The following is a 22,532-nucleotide window of genomic DNA, read 5'->3' on the forward strand; positions in this document are numbered from 1 at the left end:
TTTTCTAGGGAGCGGGTCGTCTTGCGGCCTGTTCCTTCCTTTCTGCCGAAGGTTGTTTCTCCTTTTCATGTCAATCAATCGGTGGTTCTCCCGGTCTTGGGTGGTCGGGAGGGCTCTTCTGAGCAACGGCAGCTGCGCAAGTTGGATGTCGGTCGGGTCCTTCGCTCTTATGTGCAGCGGACCCAGGAATTCCGGAAGTCCGATCATCTCTTTGTCCTCCTGGCTGGTCCTCGTCGGGGAGCTGGCGCTTCTAAGGCTACTATTGCGCGCTGGATCAAGGAGACGATTGCTTCCGCTTCTCTTCTGAAACAGCAGCCTGTTCCGGAGTTTCTCAAGGCTCATTCCACTCGGGGTCAGGCGGCTTCTTGGGCTGAGTCGTCGCTCGTGCCTCCGGTGGATATTTGTAAGGCTGCGGTTTGGTCCTCCTTGCATTCATTTGTTAGACATTATCGGGTAGATGTTCAGGCGCGTCGGGACGCGGTGTTCGGTGAGCGTGTTCTGGTATCGGCCCTTCGGGGGTCCCGCCCGTGAGAGGGACTGCTTTGGTACGTCCCATTCGTAAAGTTAACCTCTACTGGTCTGGAGAGTGCTAAAGAAGGAGAAATTAGGTTCTTACCTGCTAATTTACTTTCTTTTAGCTTCTCCAGACCAGTAGAGGTCCCCACCCTGTCTGTTGTTGTTGTTGTTGTTGGGGCTGTTTTCGCGGGCAGTTTTTGTTTTTTGCTGCGGGTTCTAGTATTTTTCTAGGGCCGGGGAGAATTAAAGAACAGCGGCTGTGGCTCGGCTGGCTTAGCTGGCGAGCTGTGGGGACATTTTCCTTCGGGTATTTCTCCTCTGCATTTTCCAACAGCATTTGGGTATGTTATTTGTTACTCCTGTTCGGAGTATTGTTTTCTTCCTGTTTTCCAGTTCTTGGTTCTGCTTGGCTATTCGGCAGACTGAGGGAAATAGAGAAGGGAGGATAGTATATACTGTCCCAAAGTTTTGTTTTTAGTCTCCACCTGCTGGTCATGATTAGATATATACCCATTCGTAAAGTTAACCTCTACTGGTCTGGAGAAGCTAAAAGAAAGTAAATTAGCAGGTAAGAACCTAATTTCTCCTTGATCACCTAGGATAGCCTTCAAGTCGCTGCCATTCCCAGCCCATTCCATGGTCCCATCAGGTTTTCAGGATATCCACAGTGAATATTCACGATTTTGTTACTGCTTTGGGATTCTCAGGGCTGGCTCAAGGGATGGTGGCGTCTGAGCCATTCGGTATTGGCGCCCTACCCCCAACCCCACAATCTGGTATCCCCCCTTCCCCCCCTCTCTCAAGTCTTTCCTTCCTGCTAGATCAAGGGTGACACTGGCTCAGGGCACTGATGATAAAGGGTGCCAAGACACCAGTCTAGCATTTGATCCCTCTAGAACAGGGGTCTCAAAGTCCCTCCTCGAGGGCCGCAATCCAGTTGGGTTTTCAGGATTTCCCCAATGAACACGCATGAGATCTATTTGCATGCACTGCTTTCATGGTATGCTAATAGAGCTCATGCATATTCATTGTGGAAATCCTGAAAACCCGACTGGATTGCGGCCCTCGAGGAGGGACTTTGACACCCCTGCTCTAGAAGTCTGAAGGTAGACTGGACTGGGATTTTGGGGCTCTTTATCACTGGCGTCCATGGAATGCTTCATATGTTTTGTCATCGTTAAAAAAAAAAAAAAAATACCACATGCTGCTTTCTTGCATTTATAAAGAATCTGTAAATTGTTGGGCTGTTTAAGAAGCTGGTACATTGAAGGACCCCCCCCCCCTCCTCTGTACCTACCCAGCAATTTGCATACAAGCAGCAATCTCATCTAATGTCTTCAGTGGTATATGGAGCTTTGATAATCTGCAATTTAAAAAAACGAAAGGGAAATAAAAGTTTTTGTTTGAATAAATTTGGACCCTTCACTGAAGCCGCTATGTGATAATGTAGCATATAGCATACTAAGGGCAGTGCTGTAATCTAGATGCCTTCATTTAGCTCCCCTCGGGTGTGTAAATATCTAGAGCATCATTACTTACGAGCATAAGTGTGAAGTGCCCCAGCAGGGCAACTCAGCGCTATTATGTAACAGTGGAAGGGGTGTATATGGAGTATGGGCGTGGCGCCCAGTTATGCATCTAACTTATAGAATATCTGGATGCCCAGGTGCTATAATAGAATAAGCTCATAACTGCATCCTCGGGACGCCTAAGTGGAGGCACCCAGTAGAACTGCCTCCCCAAATATGCTGATGATTTTCTGCTGTGCTTATCTCTCGCTTTCTCTGGTTTTTTTTTCTTTCCCGTTCTAGTGACGCTTACTTTTGCTTCCCATTTGCATCTCATCCAGCTTTTCCCACTTGCATCTCTTTCCTATGGGTAACTACTCCTCTTCACTTGATGAGGGTAAGGTTTGTTCAGCTCTTCTGTGCCCCCCTTAGCATTGCTGAGTGAATGCATGACTCAATCGTAGCGTACCCCCACCCCACTAGTTAGCAGTCCTGTAGCTGGTAATGGTTCGTGAACGCATATTAACAAGAGAATGTTGTAGTCTAGGATACGTATCCTAGTCGTCTCTAGATTGGTTTCCTAACTCTTTAATGTGAAGTGCGTTTCTTTACGTGAGCCGTGGCAAGCTTTATGCATGTACCTTCATTATATTCCTTCACTGTCTTGTTAGTCTTATCGCCAAGTCCCCTCTAATTTTGTTGGGAGCAGGGGTTTTCAGTTTGTGGAAGCTTCATCCAAATTCTGTTTGTCAAGTAGGCGTTTTCCTAGATTCTATGGTGCCTTGTCAGTGTAGGGAGCGTCTCTCTGGTCAGTGAGAGAGATTGCCCACTGACTGGGCCTACTTTTTTTTTTTTTTTTTTTCAAATTAATTTTTATTGCCATCCAAGAGGAGCAAAAGAAACCCTTATACAAAATTCTGATAGAAAAATTGTTCTCCATCAACAAGAATGTAGTTGCTCCTCGAAGAACAAAGCAGTGGACGAAAAAAAGGAATACCTGGATAAAATTTTCAAAACATTTCTTAAAAAAGTGTTTGTTGAAAGAAATACAAAATTTGTAAAAAAAAAAACTGAGTGAAAAGGACCCCAACTCAGTCTGTGTTTCGGCACGCGGTCTTCCTCAACAATCCATGTAACCTTGGGATACTGAAAATGGACTGGGCAAGTATAAAATAAACAGATCAACATATCGTAATGAGTGAAACCATTAGAAAGTTCACAGGAATTGAATAAAATCCAGGTCTAAGTTCAAGCCTTGTGGATGTAGAGCAGGGGTCTCAAAGTCCCTCCTCGAGGGCCGCAATCCAGTCGGGTTTTCAGGATTTCCCCAATGAATATGCATTGAAAGCAGTGCATGCACATAGATCTCATGCATATTCATTGGGGAAATCCTGAAAACCCGACTGGAATCCGGCCCTCGAGGACCGGAGTTGCCCATGTCTGACCTAAACCCTTAACTATTGCTGTAGGACAGGGATCTCAAAGTCCCTCCTCGAGGACCGCAATCCAGTCAGGTTTTCAGGATTTCCCCAATGAATACGCATTGAAAGCAGTGCATGCACATAGATCTCATGCATATTCATTGGGGAAATCCTGAAAACCCGACTGGATTGCGGCCCTCAAGGAGGGACTTTGAGACCCCTGATGTAGAGCAGTGGTTTCAAACTCAAGCCATTTGCAGGGCCACATTTTGGATTTTTAGGTACTTGGAGGGCCGCAGAAAAAATAGTAAATGTCTTATTAAAGAAATTACAATTTTGCATGAGGTAAAACTCTTTATAGTTTATAAATTTTTCCTTTATCTTGTGTAGGAAAGATTTATAAACTATAAAGAGTTTTACCTCATGCAAAATTGTCATTTCTTTAATAAGACATTTACTATTTTTTCTGCAGCCCTCCAAATACCCTATTTTTTCTTCGGCCCTCATAATTAAAGTTTAATATCTTTCCTTTCTCAGAACTGACATATTTCAATCACTATATAGAAAATAAAATATTTTCCCTACCTTTGTTGTCTGCTGACTTCATTTTTCTGTGCTTTTAACTATGTTTCCAGGGCCTTCTTGTTTTTCTCTCCGTCTTCACGTTCTGCCTTGCATCTTTCTTTGGCATTAACTTAACATTCAATTTTTCCCTTTTTTCTGCTTTCTTCTGAAAATCTACATTTCCATGTCTTCCCTTCCTATCTCTCTCTCCTTCCCTCTCTATTTCCATGCTTTAACATCTCTCTCCTTCCCTCCTTCCCCTCCAGTGTAACATTTCTCTTTTCCTTCCTCCTTTCTGCCCCCTGCAGTCCATCTTCCTTCCCTTCCTCCTTTCTGGCCCCTCTCCCAGTCCAACATTTCTCCCTCCTTTCCACCAGTCCAACATTTTTTTCTCTCTTCCTCCTGCATGCTTCTCCTCTGATCCTCCTTCTTTCAGCTAAACAACATCTCTCTCTCTCCATGAGTCCAACTTTTCACTCTCTGCCCTCTCCCCCTTCCCCAGTGTAACATTTTGCCTTCCCCATCAATCTTGCCCTCTCCATGAGTCCAACACTTTCTGCCACCTACATGCTTTCTCTTTCTATCCTTGCCTCTTTCCTCAGTGGCATCCCTCCTTCGTACCCCCAAGCCCCCCAAACCCAACATGCTCTCTCCCCATGCACCATCTCACCCTCCTCTCCAGTGTATAGCGCCTTTCTTTTCCCTCCCTTTTTGCTAGGTCCAGCAGTACCCCTTCCCAGCATTACCCCTTCTCCCTTCCCTGTTCCCATTGTCCAGCAGTACCCCTTCTCCCTTCCCCCTTCCCCCCTGTCCAGTAGTACCACTGATGTAGAGTATTCATCTCGAAGATAGTCTAACGCATGAACTAATCACTGGTTTAGATTACCTCCTCTCCAATATTGTTTCATAGTTTTAAATATGGAGAAATGGATGTCATCTACTCTGTTTATCTACCCAGTGTTCAACCAGGGGTGCCAATTTAAATTGTCTGGAAACACAGCTATATTGTGCCTACGTACAATAGGTCACATGGGCATTTAATAACGCAGATCACATAACTTGTATTGCAGGTACTGGAAAAAATGTAGGTTATAGGTCTTCCCAGTTGCAGGGTGATGAAAAGCTGATGGAAAGAATGGCGACAAACTGAACGTTTTCCGCAAGGGGGAACGTCCTGAATGTTGGATGTATATATTGAACTTTGCTTGCAAAACGATCAAAACTAATTTGTCTTTTAAATATTTCCCCCATGTATAGGCAATAGTAAGTTTCTTATCTTTGAAACAACTGAATTTCTAGGATATGCCAATATTTCTTGTTTTATTAAAAAAAAAATTTAGATACTGCCTAAAAAGTCCAGGCAGTTTACAATGAACATACGGGAAAGATGTATGACATTTAGGGCTCCTTGTACGAAGGTGCGCTAGCGTTTTTAGCGCATGCACCGGATTAGTGCACGCAAGCCAAAAAACTACCACCAGCTCAAGAGGAGGCGGTAGCGGCTAGCGCGCAGGGCATTTTAACTCACGCTATTCCGCGTGTTAAGGCCCTAACGCGCCTTCGTAAAAAGAGCCCTTAGTGTACAGACAAAATCTGATTGAACTCTGGACTTGTGTCCTGTAGACCAGTGTTCTTCAACCACTGGTCCATGGACCAGTGCCGGTCCACAGAAATTTCCTGCCGATCCACAGGCCCAGCACATGCATCAGGCCCAAAACAGTGTTTTTCAACCGCCAGTCCACGGTGCGATCGATGCGGCGTTATCTTCGAGCCTGCTCCCTCTTCCTAACTGATTCAGTGCACAAAGCCACGGGCAGTGGCTCCTACGGGCATCCTGCGCCTGGACCGGAAGCCTTCTCTCTGACGTTGCAACGTCAGAGGGAAGGCTTCTAGATGAGGCACGGGATGTGCAAGGTGCAATTAGTACTATTATGGGGGTGGGGTCTGGGGTGGAGATTGGGAAGAGATGGGCGGGGTCTGGCCCACGACTTAGCCCAGTGTTCTTCAACCGCCGTTCCACGGACCGAAGCCGGTCCACAGAATAATTCTTTTATTTCTGCCGGTCCATAGGTGTTAAAAGGTTGAAAAACACTGCTGTAGACAACAGATTCTCACGATGGTGAAGCTTGGATTTGTGATTTTCATATTGGATTTAGGTCAAAGGATAGCCTCTAATTTTGAATTTAGTAGCCATGGCTGCTTTTGTTTTATGAAATCCACAGTTTCTGAACAAAGGCAGCATTATCCCAAGAACTGGCTATAAGGGTAAATTATCATTGAGATGTTTATTACGAAGGCTGGTATAGTGCAGATACCTGTTCTTATCAGTGGGTTTCTTGAAAACTGATGTAATAAAACGATAAGCTTCCTTCTTGATCAAAATGTCCAAGAAAAAAGAATAGCTTCTTTGTTGTATTGCATTTTAAACAAAGTTAAATGGAATTCTAAGGAAAGTTGAGTGCCGAAACACAGATGATACAAAATTTTGTATTTCTTTGAATTAAATGCCTTTAAAAAAAAAATTTTTTTTTAATTTCAGAATTTTTTTTTCTTTTTGTTCGTCTTTTATATTATAGATTCCTTTCCCCCTTTTCTTTGGCTGTTACCCCTTGAAGACCAAAACCAGAAATGGTATAAACTTTTAAAATTGTTACTAGATGGAAGTAAGGATCTGGTCTACGGCGTCTTTGAGCTTAATCGAAACCAGCGTCTACTGATGCGGTGGTGCCCTGAGCTGGTTCATAGACAAAACTGCCGAAGACAAAGGCGAGCGCCGACAACTGAGCGCAAGACGGAAGCGCGCACCGAAGAAAAAGAATGTTTTTAGGGGCTCCGACGGGGGGGTTTGTTGGGGAACCCCCCCCACTTTACTTAATACAGATCGCGGCGGCGTTGTGGGGGGGTTTGGGGAGTTGTAACCGCCCTCATTATACTGGAAACTTAACTATTTCCCTGTTTTTTAGGGAAAAAGTGAAGTTTTCAGTAAAATGTGGGGGGGTTACAACCCCCCAAACCCCTCCATAACGTGGTGCGATCTGTATAAAGTAAAGTGGGGGTTCCCCTCCCCACACCCCCCGTCGGAGCCCTTTAAAACTGTCATTTTCTTCGGCGCGCGCCTCCGCATTGCGCTCAGTTGTCTGGGCGCGCCTTTGTCCCGGTGCGCTTTTGACCGGTGTCAGGTCAAAAGCGCGCCGGGACAAAGGCGCGCCCAGACAATTGAGCACAGCGCGCGCCGCCACGCCGCTCTAAATTACTGTTTTTAGCACTCTGACGGGGGGCGTGGGGGTGAACCCCCCCAGTTTACTTAATAGAGATCGTGCCGCGGTGTGGGGGGTTGTAACCCCCCACATTTTACTGAAAACTTCACTTTTTCCCTGTTTTTAGGGAAAAAGTTCAGTTTACAGTAAAATGTGGAGGGTTACAACCCCTCAAACCCCCCATAACACCGGCGCGATGTCTATTAAGTAAACTGGGGGGGGGGTTCCCCAACAAAACCCCCCGTCGGAGCCCCTAAAAACTGTAATTTAGAGCGGTGCGGCGGCGCGCGCTGTGCTCAATTATCGGCGCGCGCTTTTGTCTTTCGCGCCGTTGTCTATGAACCCTTTTGACCTGACACTCCCTGAGCTTCCAGTGGCAACCATCATAACTGTGCCCGTTCCGAGTTTATATTAGAGGAGATAAATTTTACAGCAGTGGGCCTAAATAAAAGTAACTCCCAGAACTAGATCATGTGGCATGCACATTTGCACCCGCTCCAAAGAAACTATAAATGTGTGAGTGTGTTACATTCATCACCCAGGTCTGCTCTATCCAAACTACACCTCCGGGAATGCCTACATGCATTCTACCTAAAATATTTTGGGTGCATGTGTTAAATTTCTCACAGCTCAGCAGATTTCATCTGCAAGAGATCAAGATGACTAGATTGCTTGCTTTGGATATGTCATCTGCTCTTGTATAACTTGTGGTATATATGCTTTTGTGTTCTTGCATTGTTGACTCATGCTTATTTGTGTTCCACCACTGTTAATAAGCATATATTTAAAAAAAAAAAAAAAAGATGACTAAAATTTGATGATCGGGTGGCAAACTTGACCCAGTAACAATTTTTCCCCCCATCTGCTAGTTTCCTCCTGTTCTTTTGCACTTCCAGCTCAACTGGAACCAGGGCTAGGATTTGGCACCCCCCACGGGGCTTTTATTTCCAGTTTTTCCCCTTATTTTGTATCTCTCTCTAAATTTAGTACCGTCTGTACAGAGACAAGACTTTCTTGAACCCTGCAGTCATGGCTCTTTAGTCTGACTTCTCGGTGCTGGCGTTAACAAGATGACTTGACTGTCTCTTCCCAGGGGATCTGAATGTTAACGCAACACTGCGGCATTCCTAACCCTTGGAGAGCATGTGGCCTGAGCCAGGAATGAAACCCAGGTGTCTCAGTTTAAGACAGTCTGGCTAACAAAAGGGAGACTTTGACCTGAGGTGCTTCTGACAATTCATGGGAACATTTGAATGGATGGATTTTGTGGGGTGTTTTTTTTTTTTGTTTGTTTGTTTGTATTTTAACAAGCAGATCAAAACGAAAGTGCATCATAAATCTTTATCTGCTGGTTGGATTTTCCACCCCCACCCCCCCTCATTTCATCCAGTAATATAGTAAATGATGGTGTAGGGTTACTAGATGTCTGGATTTCCCATGTCCGGATGGATTTTCAAAACCCGAGACTTTGGGTTTTGAAAAGAAATCGCATCGGGATGGGGCGTCCGCACATGCATGGATGCAATGTGTTGATGTCACATACGGATGCCTTTCTGCCTGATGAACAGGCAGTGAGGGTGGAATAAAGTGGACCTGGGGGGGCGGGTCTAGGGGGTCCAGATTTTACTGACATAAAATCTGGTAACCCTATGATGGTGGATAAAGAGTAGCATAGCCCATCTAGACTGTTCAGTAAGAGAGTCAAGGTTGTATACTCTATACTGGCCACGCCCTCTTCTAATACAATGTGTCTAGTGGTCCTGAACACTAGGGTTCTGCATGTCCACTCTCAAGTTGCTTTTGCAGAAAACTGTCAATCATGTTTTCAACTCCGCCTCCTTCCCAGGGAGCTGTTCCTGCCCTCCCCCCTCAGTTTGTGTTCTGCAAGCAAGTTGCTCAGAAGTGGCTCTGCTCTGCAGCAATTTTTTTACTTTCGGGTGGTTTTTCCCCCAGGTGTTCGATTAGAGGCTCGATGCCCAGGGGTTCCCACTTGTTGGGACCTCTGACTGGGAGAAGATGCAGACTCGCATGGCAGAAGTCAGCCGCTAGCAGGATCAGCCCTCGGGGACACCTAGCTAGCCAGCCTGCACTTATATTTTTGAGCTCAGGGGCTATCCCCTGCCTAGCTGCTCACAACCCTGATTTCATCAGGAGTTTGAGCGCAGGCTCCTTCCCAGTTTGGCCGGGACTAACAGCGGGCCGACTGGTAGCCCAAAGACCCAGTTCATCCAGGGAATCTGTGAGGCAGATTTCTTCTCCTTTTGTTCCAACTGAAATCTTATGCTGAAGCAGGCAGGCAAGCACCGGATGGCACAGAGAGTAAGGCTATTCTAGCTTATGGGGAAAATCAGGGGGGAGGGTCCTCAAAAGTTGAATTTAAAGGATTCCGACCCGAGAGCCTAGATCCCCCACCTCTAAAACCCCTTTCCCTGTGGTTTTTATCCTTCAGGGATGTCTCCAAGGGCCATTTTTGGTGTGATTTTTCTGGCGGCAGCCATCTTAGATTTTGAGTGATCTGTTTTTTCCAAAGCCTCCGTCTGCCTCAGAACCCCTTCATTTTGCTTAAAATCAACAGGGATGGACTCCTCAAGCCTTCTTATTCCTATATCATGCCAGGAATTGTACTGGATGGTCAGCTGAGGACCGTCCATATCCTGCGTACAACAGATCATATGGGGGAGGGGCAGGAGCCTTGGGTTCGGCCTCCTCTTAGTCCTACAGGACTGAGGATCCTGAAAAGGTGCATTCCCAGGGGACGAGTTCCTTTCCTGGACCCTCTGAAGATGGTTTGGCCGAGCACAGTCCCATGAATGTATATTGTATATTTATTCAAGTTTTTATTTATTTATCTTTATGGTTTCTTGTGTTTTATGATGAATTTATCAATGACATATTATGACCAATTAATTTGTTTTAGTGTGCCTATGCTAATTTATGTTTTTATGTGTTAACTATTTTTTTCTGCCCCTGAGGCAGCCCTGGTGGGTGAAACATTGCCCTGTTTGGCTACTTCTTATATGATTATCTACAATAAAATATTCTAGGACCAGTGGACCACTTGTCCATCTACTTCCACACATATGTTACATGTCATTTTACACATAACTATGTAGCACATAGTTTTATGAAAGACCTTTTCCATTTGTAAAACTGTCCTTGCAGGTATGTGGAAAAACCTTTACAAAATTAACTTTTAAATTTTCTTTCCATTATGCAAGTAGAGAGTTAAGAAAATGACCCAAATAAAGGAAAATTTGGAGGGGTCTGACATCTTAGAAAAGGATGCATCAGATCTTCCAAACCTAGATACGAGTAATAGAACCGTGGGTAGGGAGACACCAGTCTTATTTGTTTCTCATTGTGCCGACATGTTGCCCAAGCACGCAAGAGACCGGAAGAAGATTTGTCAATATTGGTGTATTCAGTGCTCAGAGAAAATTAACTTGTTAATGTCTGTGTATGGTTTTTAGTGTTTGAAGAGAGAAATCTTTTTATTGTTACCTTTTTTTTTTTTTTTTTTTTTTTCTTTTGTAGATCTTGAAGGGTTTGATTCTGTGGTATCAGCAGGAGAGAAACTCAGTCATCCAACCGCATCCAGGCCCAAAGCTAGTGGCAGGCGGCCCCCCTCTCAGTCCTTCACATCCGTATGTATTGCCCACACACTGTTTCCATCTGCATGTCTGCCTTTGTCACTCATTTGATTCAGATGAGGCACTTAAACAGCCCAGTATCTACTTCTAACTGGTCTCCCGCAGTACCGCCTCTCCCCTCCTCCTCCCCCCCCCCCCCCCGCAATCTGTGCAAAACTCTGCTGCACGACTCATCTTCTACCAACCTCGCTACACTCATGTCACCCCTCTCCTTAAATCACTTCACTGGCTCCCTCTCCACCTTCGCGTATATTTCAAACTCCTATTGCTGACCTACAAGTGTGTTCATTCTGCTGCCCCTCAATACCTCTCCTCTCTTCTCTCTCCTTATACACCTCCCAGAAAACTCCGTTCCTCAGATAAGCTGCTCATAGCTGTACCCCCTCTCCTCCACTGCCAATTCCAGATTTTGTTCCTTTCATCTAGCTGCCCCCCTATGCCTGGAATAAACTACCCGAGTTCGTCCACCACACCCCTTCCCTTCTTTAAAAGCAGACTGAAAACCCACCTTTTTGATATAGCCTTTAATCCATAACCCCACTGCCCACCAGCCCAGCCAGCGATTAACCATTCCCCTTAACTTATATCCATGGCATCTTAAGCTATATCCATGGCGTCCTATTTGTCTTGTCTGTTTAGATTGTAAGCTCATTTGATCAGCGACTGTCTTCTTCGTGACTCTGTACAGCGCAGTGTACTTCTGGTAGTGCTATAGAAATTAGTAGCTGGTTTTAAGAAAGGTTTGGACAAGTTCCTGGAAGAAAAGTCCATAGTCTGTTATATAGAGAAAGACACGGGGGGAAGCCTCTGCTTGCCCTGGATCGGTAGCATGGAATGTTGCTACTCCTTGGGGTTCCGGAATCTTTTGTTACTCTTTGGGATTCCAGAATCTTGCTATTTTAGGATTCTGAATGGAATGTTGCTACTCTTTGGGTTTTGGCCAGGTACTAGTGACCTGGATTGGCCACGGTGAGAACGGGCTACTGGGCTTGATGGGCCATTGGTCTGACCCAGTAAGGCTATTCTTATGTTCTTAATAGTAGTATCTGAAGACATTTAAGCTAACATTTGTTAGATTTGAATCTCCTCAGGGGACATTTAATACCATCCACTGGTGGTTTATATTTGTATAGGATCTTCCACCTGAATTTGAATTTTTAAGAACGTATTCTAATAATCTAATCTAATCAAGGTTCTTTTATGCCACTTCAATTCACATAAGATTTGCTGCGGATTATAGAAAGGCAAACCCTAAAATCAAGGGGAATTATACTACTATTAATTGTTTCTATAACGCTACCAGACGCACACAGCACTGTACAGAGTCACAAAGAGTAAGAAAACAGTCCCTGCTCAAAAGAGCTTACAATCTAAACAGCCAAGACAGACAAACAGGATGTCATGAATACAGTTAAGGGAAGGGTTAATCTGCTGGCTGGGTTGGAGGGCAGAGGGGAGTACAGGACAATCAAGCCATTGTGACATCACTGATGAGATTGGCTCTTATTGGTGGAATGATGCATTATGACATCACAAGCTCAGCTCTGCTTCCCAAAGACTGAAGCGCTTCACACAACTATTACTACGAATTATTTCTATAGCGCTAACAGACATACGCAGTGCTGTACAGAATCACAAAGAAAAAGAAGACAGTCCCTGCTCGAAAGAGCTTACAATCTAAAAACAGTCAAGACAGACAAACAGGATGTCATAGATACAGTTAAGGGGAACGGTTAATCAGCGGGCTGGGTTGGAGGGCAGAGGAGTAGGCTATGAGCATAATGCCCAGGTTTTCATTTGCATTTTTCTTTGTTAATAGTCCTCGCTTTCGAGTCCCGATTTTTTGGATTCACCTAGTCCTGAAGAAGAGAAGGAGGAGTTTACTTCCCTAGCTCAGAAACCAGCAGATGTTTCGAAGAAAGTCCCCAGGACCGTTACAGTATCGCAGGTAATGATACAATAAATTAAGTGGGCTCTTATGTTGCACCAGACATCAATATAATAATAATAATAACTTTATTTTTGTATACCGCCATACCCCGAAGAATTCTAAGCGGTTCACATTAGTAGACAGAGATTACAAGTGGTTACATATCAAATTGATCATAAAGTTGCGAACAGCAAGGAGAGAAGTAGGGGGGAGAGGAGGGAGACGGGGAGGGGAGTAGATCAAAAGGGGGGGGAGGAGGAGGATTGAAAAGGGGCATTAAGGGTCTTGGTCTCGGAATAGGTAAGTTTTGAGTAATTTTCTAAAGTCGAGGTAGTTGTAGGCCTTGAGGACCATTTGGGCTAGCCAAGGGTTTAGTTTGGCGGCTTGGAAGGCATAGGTTTTGTCAAGGAATTTTTTTGAGTGGCATAGTTTTAGGGAGGGGAAGGCGAAGAGTTAAATTTTACGGGAATATAGGAACGGGAAGGGGCTAGACTGACTTTGAACTGGAAATAGCTCTCAGGTAGCATACAATACAATTTTATTTGTATACCACCAATACCTCCATGAAGTTCACAGCGGTTTACATAAGTAATTATGGTGATACAAATTCAAAACTAGTATTACAATATTTAGGATTTATTTATTTATTTAAAAAATTTTTATACCGTTTTATTCCAAAACGGTTTACAATAAGATTACATGCATAAAATATTGAAACAGGTCAGAACAGATAAAAACAAAAAGGTCAGAAAGATTCAATCCTTGCAATAGGTCAAGGGCTCAAAGAAATGCATCAACAAATAATTGTGGTTTTCAGCAATTTCCTGAATGAACGCCTATCCCCCCACATTTCCGACTTTGACCGACAAGGCCATGCCACAGTTTTACTCCTGCACATGAAAAGGTCGTGGCGTTCGTTTCCACATGACTTGGGATTGGCCTTTGTCTTCAACAGTGCTGAATTTTCAGAACGCAATGATCTTGATGGTTGGTAACCTTAAAAAATTCGGGAATCGTAGCATATTAGTAACAAATTCATGAAATAATATAGGTCTTTAGGTCTTTTTTGAAACATTTAAAATTAGATTGCTGCTTAATATTAGTTGATAATGCTTTCCACAGATTTGCTGCTTGATATGACCATGTGGAGTTAAAAGTTCTATTGTATCTGATGTTCCTATTGACTGGATACCGAAAAGCATCATTGTTTTAGGTTCAAAGATTTATTATTAGAAAATTTAAAGAGATGTGGCATATAAAGAGTTTCTCCAAACTGTATTTTAAATAGAATTTCTATCTGTCTAGTATATAATAAATTAAAATAAAATTAATAAAATAAAAATTGAGTGCCTGAGAGTAACTTGTACTCTGTGGCCCCTTCACTACTGTACTGTTTCTGTATCTCAGGTGTCTGAAAATAGAACGTCAATGCCCCAGAAAGCAGGAGGAAGCAGCTCCCATGCAGCCCCACCCTCCTCGCCGTCCTCGCCGCCAGCCTTTCATTCCATCACCATAGGAACAACAGGCCAAAGGTCAAGTACTCCCTATTTGCCCAGTACCACAGAAGGGAAGCCAAAGACTGAGCACGGGAGCCACAACCAGCTAACCTTGGACGAGCTGAGGCTACAAGTCAAGGAGCTGAGGAGCATCGTGGAAGCCATGAAAGACCAGCAAAAGTAAGTTCTCAGTCACGTGGGCAGAAAGGTAGATTTTCGTTACAGTGTAAACACTTTAGCAGAATATTTGAAGTCATTTCAGCTGTAGCAAAGTCAGGCAGATGGCTTCCTGTGGCTGGGGGATTGCAGTGTCAGTGTTCAGGTTACGCAAAGTTGTCCGGGAGACCTACAGCAGTGCTATGCATCTGTAACATGAGGTTTTCAGGATTCGGAAACCACTGAGCCGGCCAAAGAAAGCTGACACTGTTGGCAGGCCTTGAGCATTTCAAAACGTTATGCAACAAAATATACAGATTTGATCTAATGTTCGAGTGGGTGCTCACCTAGGAAGTAGCGATCATCAAACGGTTTGGTTTGATATAATGGCTAAAGTGGAGGGTGGCTGCATAATGCTAAAAGTCCTAGATTTCAAGTGTACAGACTTTAATAAAATGGGAGAGTACCTGAAGAAAGAGCTTTTAGGATGGGAGGACCTAAGAGAAGTCGAAAAACAGTGGTCTAAGCTGAAAGGAGCTATAAAAATGGTTACGGAACTTTATTTGAAGAAATTAAATAAAAATAAGAGAAAACCGACGTGGTTCTCTAAACTAGTAGCGAAGAAAATAAAGGCAAAAGAGTTGGCGTTCCTGAAATATAAAGAAACCCAAGAAGAAGAGTACAGAAAGGACTACCGGGTGAAACTGAAAGAAGACAAGAGGGAGATACACCTGGCGGAAGAGCAAATGGCTAAAAATGTCAAAAAGGGGGACAAAACTTTTTTTCTGATATATCAGTGAAAGGAGGAAGATGATAAATGGAATTGCTAAACTAAAAGATGCTGGGAACCGATATGTGGAGAGTGATGAAGAAAAAGCAAATGTGCCTAAACAAATACTTCTGCTCTGTGTTCACGGAAGAAAAGCCTGGAGAAGGACTGAGATTGTCTGGCAAAGTTACACAAGAAAATGGAGTGGATTCTGCGCCGTTCACGGAGGAGAGTATTTATGAGCAACTTGAAAAACTGAAGGTTGGACAAAGCGATGGGACCAGACGGGATCCATCCCAGGATACTAAGGGAGCTCAGAGAGGTTCTGACGAGTCCTATTAAAGACTTGTTCAACAAATCTCTGGAGATGGGAGTGGTTCCTAGGGACTGGAGAAGAGCGGATGTGGTCCCTATTCATAAAAGCAGTCACAGGGATGAAGCGGGAAACTACAAGCCGGTAAGCCTCACTTCGGTTGTTGGAAAAATAATGGAAGTGTTGCTGAAAGAAAGGATAGTGTACTTCCTTGAATCTAATGGGCTACAGGATCCGAGGCAACATGGCTTTACTAAATCGTGCCAAACGAACCTGGTTGAATTTTTTGATTGGGTGACCAGAGAATTGGATCGAGGACATATGCTAGATGTAATTTACTTAGATTTCAGCAAAGCCTTTGATACGGTTCCTCATAGGAGGCTCTTGAACAAACTTGAAGGGCTGAAGTTAGGACCCAAAGTGGTGAACTGGGTTAGAAACTGGCTGTCGGATATATTGTAATCACAAAATGGAAAATAAAATTCGTTTTTCTACCTTCTGTTGTCTGGGCATTATTCAGATCTTGTTGGCCCCGGGCTCTGGTTGTCTTCTGATAACTTGCTTGTCAGCGTCTCCTTCTTTCTCCGTTCTAACCATCCATCTGCCATCTCTGTCCTCCCCTTCCGTTTCCTTTCCCTCTCCCGGAGGTCTGGCATCTTTCTTTTTTTTCGTCTCCATCCACAGATCCATCTTTTCTTAACTACCCTTTCATCCAGCATCTCTCCCTCCTTCCCCACCATCCCAGGGTCCACCATCTCTCCCTTTCTTTTCCCAACTACCCTCCTAACCAGTATCTCTAACCCCCCTCCATACCATCCCTTGTGTCCAACTTCTCTCCCTTTCTGTTCCTTCCCTCCCTAAATTACATTGTCCATCATCTCTCTCCCTCTCCTCTATTTTTAGACCCATTATTTCTTCCCCCCCCAAAGTCCGGCATATGCACGTCTCTTTGAACCCCCCCTTCCTTCCCTCCATGTACTTATACACCAGGGCCCCCCTCCCCTGAAGGTCTGCACCTCCCCCTGAAGGCCTGTACCTCCATCACTGAAGGCCTGCCCCCCTGAAGGCCTATGCCACCATCCCTGGCCTGTCCCTCCCTTTGAAGGCCTCTCCCCCCTTGAAGGCTTGTCCCCCCTGAAGGCCTACCTGTCCCCTCTGAAGGCCTGTGCCACCATCCCTGGCCTGTCCCCCCCCTTTGAAGACCTGCCCCCCCTTGAAGGCCTGTCCTCCCCCTTAAAGGCCTATTCCCCCCTTAAAGCCCTGCACCCCCCCTTAAAGGCCTGCACCCCCCCCCCCAAGGCCTGTCCCACCCCCTGAAGGACTGCCCCCCCCCCCGGGAAGGCCTCCGTGTTCCTCCCTCCCCGGGAAGGCCTCCGTGTTTCCTCTGGCCTCCCTGCAGCGTTTACCTTATAGCTACAGCCTGCAATGAAGATCGCAGTTACAGCATCTTTACTAAGTGCTTTCAGCTCTTTCCTCCGCCCAATCCTGCCTATGATGTCAGAGGAGGGGCAGGACCACAGCAGAGGAAAGAGCTGAAAGCACTTAGTAAAGACGCTGTAACCGCGATCTTCATTGCAGGCTGCAGCTATAAGGTAAACGCTGCGTAGAGGCCAGAGGGAACATGGAGGCCTTCCCGGGGGGGGGGGGGGCAGTCCTTCAGGGGGTGCGATTCGATGCGATGTCCTTCGGGGAGGCCAGGGGGGAAGCCGACAGCAGCACTTCCCGACTGACTCTCCCTCCCGCCCTCTAAAGCAGATGCGGCACCGGCTGGCCAGCAAGAGCAGCGCTGCCGCTCCTGCTTTGGGGGGCGAGGAGGGAGGGTCCGAATCGGGAAGCCGATTTTTTTTTTTTTAATTTAAATCGATTTGAATCAATTCACCCGAAGTGAATTGGTGAACCGATTCGAATCGTGAATCGGGCAGCACTAGTAGACACCGAGGAGGGAGTGGAAAACATGAAAAGGATCTACAAAAGTTGGAAGAATGATCTAAAATCTGGCAACTAAAATTCAATGCAAAGAAATGCAGAGTAATGCATTTGCGTATTAATAATCAGAAGGAACCATATATGTCGGGAGGGGAGAGGCTGATATGCACAGATGGGGAGAGGGACCTTAGGGTGATAGTGTCCGAAGATCTAAAGGTGAAAAAAACAGTGAGACAAGGCGGTGGCTGCTGCCAGAAGGATGCTGGGCTTTAGAAAGAGAGGCATAGCCAGTAGAAGAACGAAGGTGTTGATGCCCCTGTACAGGTCGTTGGTGAGGCCCCACTTGGAATATTATGTTCAGTTTTGGAGACTGTATCTGGCGAAGGACTCAAAAAGGCTTGAAGCGGTCCAGAGGAAGGCGACGAAAATGATAGGAGGTTTGCGACAAAAGACGTATGAGGAGAGACTGGAAGCTCTGAATATGTATACCTTAGAGCAGGGGTAGGGAACTCCGGTCCTCGAGAGCCGTATTCCAGTCTGGTTTTTAGGATTTCCCCAATGAATATGCATGAGATCTATTTGCATGCACTGCTTTCAATGCATATTCATTGGGGAAATCCTGAAAACCAGACTGGAATACTGCTCTCGAGGACCAGAGTTCCCTTCCCCTGCCTTAGAGGAAAGGAGGGACAGGGGCGATATGATTCAGACGTTCAAATACTTGAAAGGTATTAACGTACAACAAAATATTTTCTAGAGAAAGGAAAATGGTAAAACCAGAGGACATAATTTGAGGTTGAGGGGTGGGAGACTCAAGAGCAATGTAAGGAAATTCTTCTTTACGGAGAGGGTGGTAGATGCCTGGAATGCGCTCCCGAGAAAGGTGGTGGAGAGGAAAACGGTGACGGAGTTCAAAAAAACGTGGGATGAACACAGAGGATCTAGAATCAGAAAATAATAGTAAATATTGAAGAACTGAGGCCAGTACTGGGCAGACTTGCACGGTTTGTTTCTGTATATGGCTGTTGAGGATGGGCTGAGGAGAGCCTCGATGACTGGGAGGGTTTAGATGGACTGGAGTGAGCTTTGACGGAGATTTCAGTAGTTGGAACCTAAGAACAATACCGGGCAGAGCTTTGGATTCTTGCCCAGAAATAGCTAAGGAGGAGGAGAAACACACACAAATTTTTAGATTGAATCAGGTTGGACAGACTAGATGGACCATTCGGGTCTCTATCTGCCGTCATCTACTATGTTACTATGTTACTATGATGAGAAATACTGAGCAGTACTTGAGCCCAGTCATAGAAATAATTCTAGTTTGGACCCTTTAGAGCAGTGTATCGCAAACTGTGTGTGCCTCCTGAGACTTCAAGTGTGCCATGGCACACTAGGGAGAAGGAGAGGCGCTGGCACTGGCTGACTGCCTACAGGACATGCCAGTACAGTACAGCTGCAACTTATCCAGCTGTTCGAGGAACGGCTGGATAAGTTGCAGCTGTACTCACTCGAGGAACGCAGAGAGAGGGGTGACATGATCGAGACATTCAAGTATCTCACGGGCCGCATTGAGGTGGAAGAAGATATCTTCTTTTTCAAGGGTCCCGCGGCAACAAGGGGGCATCCGTGGAAAATCAGGGGCGGGAAACTGCACGGGGACACCAGGAAATCCTTTTTCACTGAAAGGGTGGTTGATCGCTGGAATAGTCTTCCACTTCAGGTGATTGAGGCCAGCAGCATGCCTGATTTTAAGGCCAAATGGGATAGACACATGGGATCTATTCACAGAGAAAGGTAGGGGAGGGTCATTGGGGTGGGCAGAATAGATGGGCCTTGGCCCTTATCTGCCGTCTATTTCTGTGTTTCTATGTTAAGAGGCACCTCCTGTAGGCACTCAGCCAGTGCTAGTGCCTTTCCTTCACTCCGGCCCTCTTCCCTGCTGACACCCACCCCACTGGTAGCTCAGGGCCCATCTGAACGCCCTTCGCGCATGCGCGGATGTCGACATGATGACATCAGGCATGCGGGTGACATCGTCACCGCGACGTCACACGCTTCTGGGCGCCTTGAGCCGCAGCCACTACATTTAGTGTGCCGCGGCTCAAGAAAGATTTCGGGACACCGCCTTAGAGAATCCGGCTAAGCTTTGTTCATATTCCGCCGGGTTCTCTTAAGAGCACCGATGTCGGCGGTCGCCGCCGATCACGGGTCAGTCACGGGACGGTGCCATTTAGAGAACTGCGCCTCCGGGAAAGATAGGCGCCAGAAATGTAGTCCAGGGTTTTCGAGGCCTACCTTTCTGGCGCCTATCTTTGACGCAAAGCGCACCAACGTAGGTTCCATGTAGTGCCTAATGCCACTTCCAGCATTAGCCATGCGTTAGGCACGATTCCGGCACCTTCTATTAAGACACTGGTAGGTGTTTTGAATTTAAAGTTAACTAGTGTATCAAACGGTGTTTCTGTGTTAACCTAGGCGCAGTTTATCGAATTTCCCCTTTAATGCTATGATGACTGTTGGCCTTAAGATTTGTGAAAACCTGGACTCTTTTTTATTTGTCTTCAGACAAATGATTCGTATCACTGCCTTTATTTTCCAAACTTTGAATTTGAATTATTTGTCTGGTACCGTATTTTTCGATCTATAAGACACACTTTTCCTCCAGGAACTTGTCCAAATCTTTCTTCAAACCAACTACGCTATCTGCTGTTACCACATCCTCTGGCAACGCGTTCCAGAGCTTAACTATTCTCTGAGTGAAATTTTTTTACTCCAATTGGTTTTAAAAGTATTTGGCTGTAACTTCATCGAGTGTCCCCTAGTCTTTGTCATTTTTGGCAGAGTGAAAAATCGATCCACTTGTACCCGTTCTACTCCACTCAGGATTTTTTAGACTTCAATCCTATCTCCCCTCAGCTGTCTCTTTTCCAAGCTGAAGAGCCCTAACCTTTTTAGTCTTTCCTCTTACGCGAGGAGTTCCAATCCCTTTACCATCTTGGTCGTTCTTCTTTGAATCTTTTCTAGCGCCACTGTATCTTTCTTGAGATAAGGAGGCCAGAATTGAACGCAATACTCCAGATGAGGTCGCACCAAATGTTATGGTGTTTTTTTTGGTTCCTCAAGCAAGGGGATGGGTGATTATTAGAGAGAATACAGTACCTTAAAAGTTTGCGTCTTAAACCACTCTGTGTCTTTATACAGTGGTGCCTCGCATAACGGACGCCTCGCACAGCGAACGCTGCGCACAACGAACTTCAGGTCTTGCTTCCCACAACGAACTTCGTTTCACACAACGAAGTCGCCCGAGCTGCATCCTTCCGCGCAGGCACTGCGCTTAACTGCCCTCTCTCCGCCTGGCTCCCTGTGCAGTGGCGGACCGTCGGCTCGCAGGGGCCCGGCGCCTACTGCTGATGCGTTGGGGGGGGCGGAGCTACTCTCGCCGCTTCCCCGATGCTAGAAAAAAAAAAAACATTGTTGTACAGAAACCAACTGACCTTATTAAATTGACTTTTCTTTCATGCATCTGGCAATTTGTTAAGCTTTGCTCTTGCGTTCTTTTGTATCCGATGCATGCTTACACTTCTGCATTAAAGCTGCCCTGTACTTGAGATACTATATGGTTACAAGGGAGTCAAGTCTGTCTCTCTGTTTTGGGCTCCAGGAGCCAAACAGCAGCTAAACATGATGTTTTCTCAAACATACACTGGGGTGTCAGGGTAGCCTTTGAGATGCTACACAAAAGAAATGCAAAGGAATGACTGTTTTTTTCCAATGGGAGACAATAGAAAGGGCAGCAAGTCAGTGCACCAAATGTAAATTAAAGGATGTAAATGAACAGTTAAGTCCCAGTTTTTGCCGCTGAGACTCTGCCCTCTCTCACTGTAAAATTAGACTCTACTTAGTCTGTCTTTAAATTTAAAAAATGTGTGTTGTTTTAAAAAACAATTATGTTTTTAGATGTATCTAAATAAACATAATAACAAAAAATTTATCTTTTTTTATGTCATCTTAGCATATTTTATGCTGCAGAACGAATTATTTTTTTTAACATGTATTGTTATGGGAAAACGCGTTTCACATAACGAACTTTTCGCATAACAAACTTGCTCCTGGAACGAATTAAGTTCGTTGTGTGAGGCACCACTGTAATGCTATTTTTCCAAAGGCTTTGTTGGTTTCATGCTCGCATTTAAATTTTGTCCTGCTAACATGGCAATTTTCTTTATCATCTGTTTCAGTTACAGCACTGGTGCAAGCCTAACCATAATTCTCTTTTAAAAAATTAATGTGCAGTTCTTACCTGCTTGTTAGCTAGCTTAAGAATTTTAATACTGACAGACCACCTTTGGTTTCACGTACTTTGTCTGTTGAATACACAAACTTCTTAAGCTTAATCGCTCAAAGACCCATTTCAGCAGAAAGGTCGTGCTGAGGGGGATAGGCAAACAGGCTTGGATTAACTCGGAACATGTAATCCAAGTCAAACTGGGACTTGACCTAGATCTGGACATGTTTTTCTGCTTAACTGGGGGAAAAATCTGTCCATTTCCAGTTCAACTTGAATGCTTGTGTGTGTGACAAAAATGTTTAGAAGCATTCCCTTTTTTTTTTTTTTACTTCTCCTTTCAGAAAAGAAATTAAACAATTATTAGCTGAGTTGGATGAAGAGAAAAAGATACGACTGCGATTACAGGTACAGTGGCTTAACTTAAGCTATGTGGGAGATGTCAAGTTTATTAAAAATTTCATATACTGGCTATCATACTTCTAGGCGGTTTTACATTATAAAACATTATAAAATAGGGGAGAAACGAACTAACATATCTGACTTAAACACGAGGGTAGAGGCTTAGAAATCCATTTTCCACAAAAAAAAAAAAAAAGCAATCCAAAGAAGGGAAAATACGAGAGGGAAGGGAAATCTCATCTGAAAAACCGTAGGAGGTCTATGAAAGCAAATGAAGAGGTAGACCACGATACAAAAAGACATAGGTTGAAGTGGCAGATTAAGCCCTCCAGTAGCAAT

General features: G+C 44.9%; 1 protein-coding gene across 3 annotated transcripts in view; it reads left to right on the top strand.

The window, feature by feature from the left end:
* SH3KBP1 (SH3 domain containing kinase binding protein 1) overlaps nt 1-22,532 on the top strand; it is a 409,330-nt gene that overhangs the window by 381,657 nt on the left and 5,141 nt on the right. For 2 of the 3 annotated variants that reach the window (XM_033949043.1, XM_033949044.1), the window contains 4 exons: nt 10,801-10,910; nt 12,736-12,864; nt 14,254-14,522; nt 22,136-22,199. In XM_033949043.1, coding sequence (XP_033804934.1) covers nt 10,801-10,910; nt 12,736-12,864; nt 14,254-14,522; nt 22,136-22,199 — 572 coding nt within the window. Of the gene's footprint in view, nt 1-10,800; nt 10,911-12,735; nt 12,865-14,253; nt 14,527-22,135; nt 22,200-22,532 lie in introns of all 3 variants that reach the window. The other variant, XR_004539909.1, reaches the window with a different exon arrangement.

Source organism: Geotrypetes seraphini, chromosome 6 (genome assembly GCF_902459505.1).
Source record: "Geotrypetes seraphini chromosome 6, aGeoSer1.1, whole genome shotgun sequence".
Lineage (NCBI taxonomy): Eukaryota > Metazoa > Chordata > Amphibia > Gymnophiona > Dermophiidae > Geotrypetes > Geotrypetes seraphini.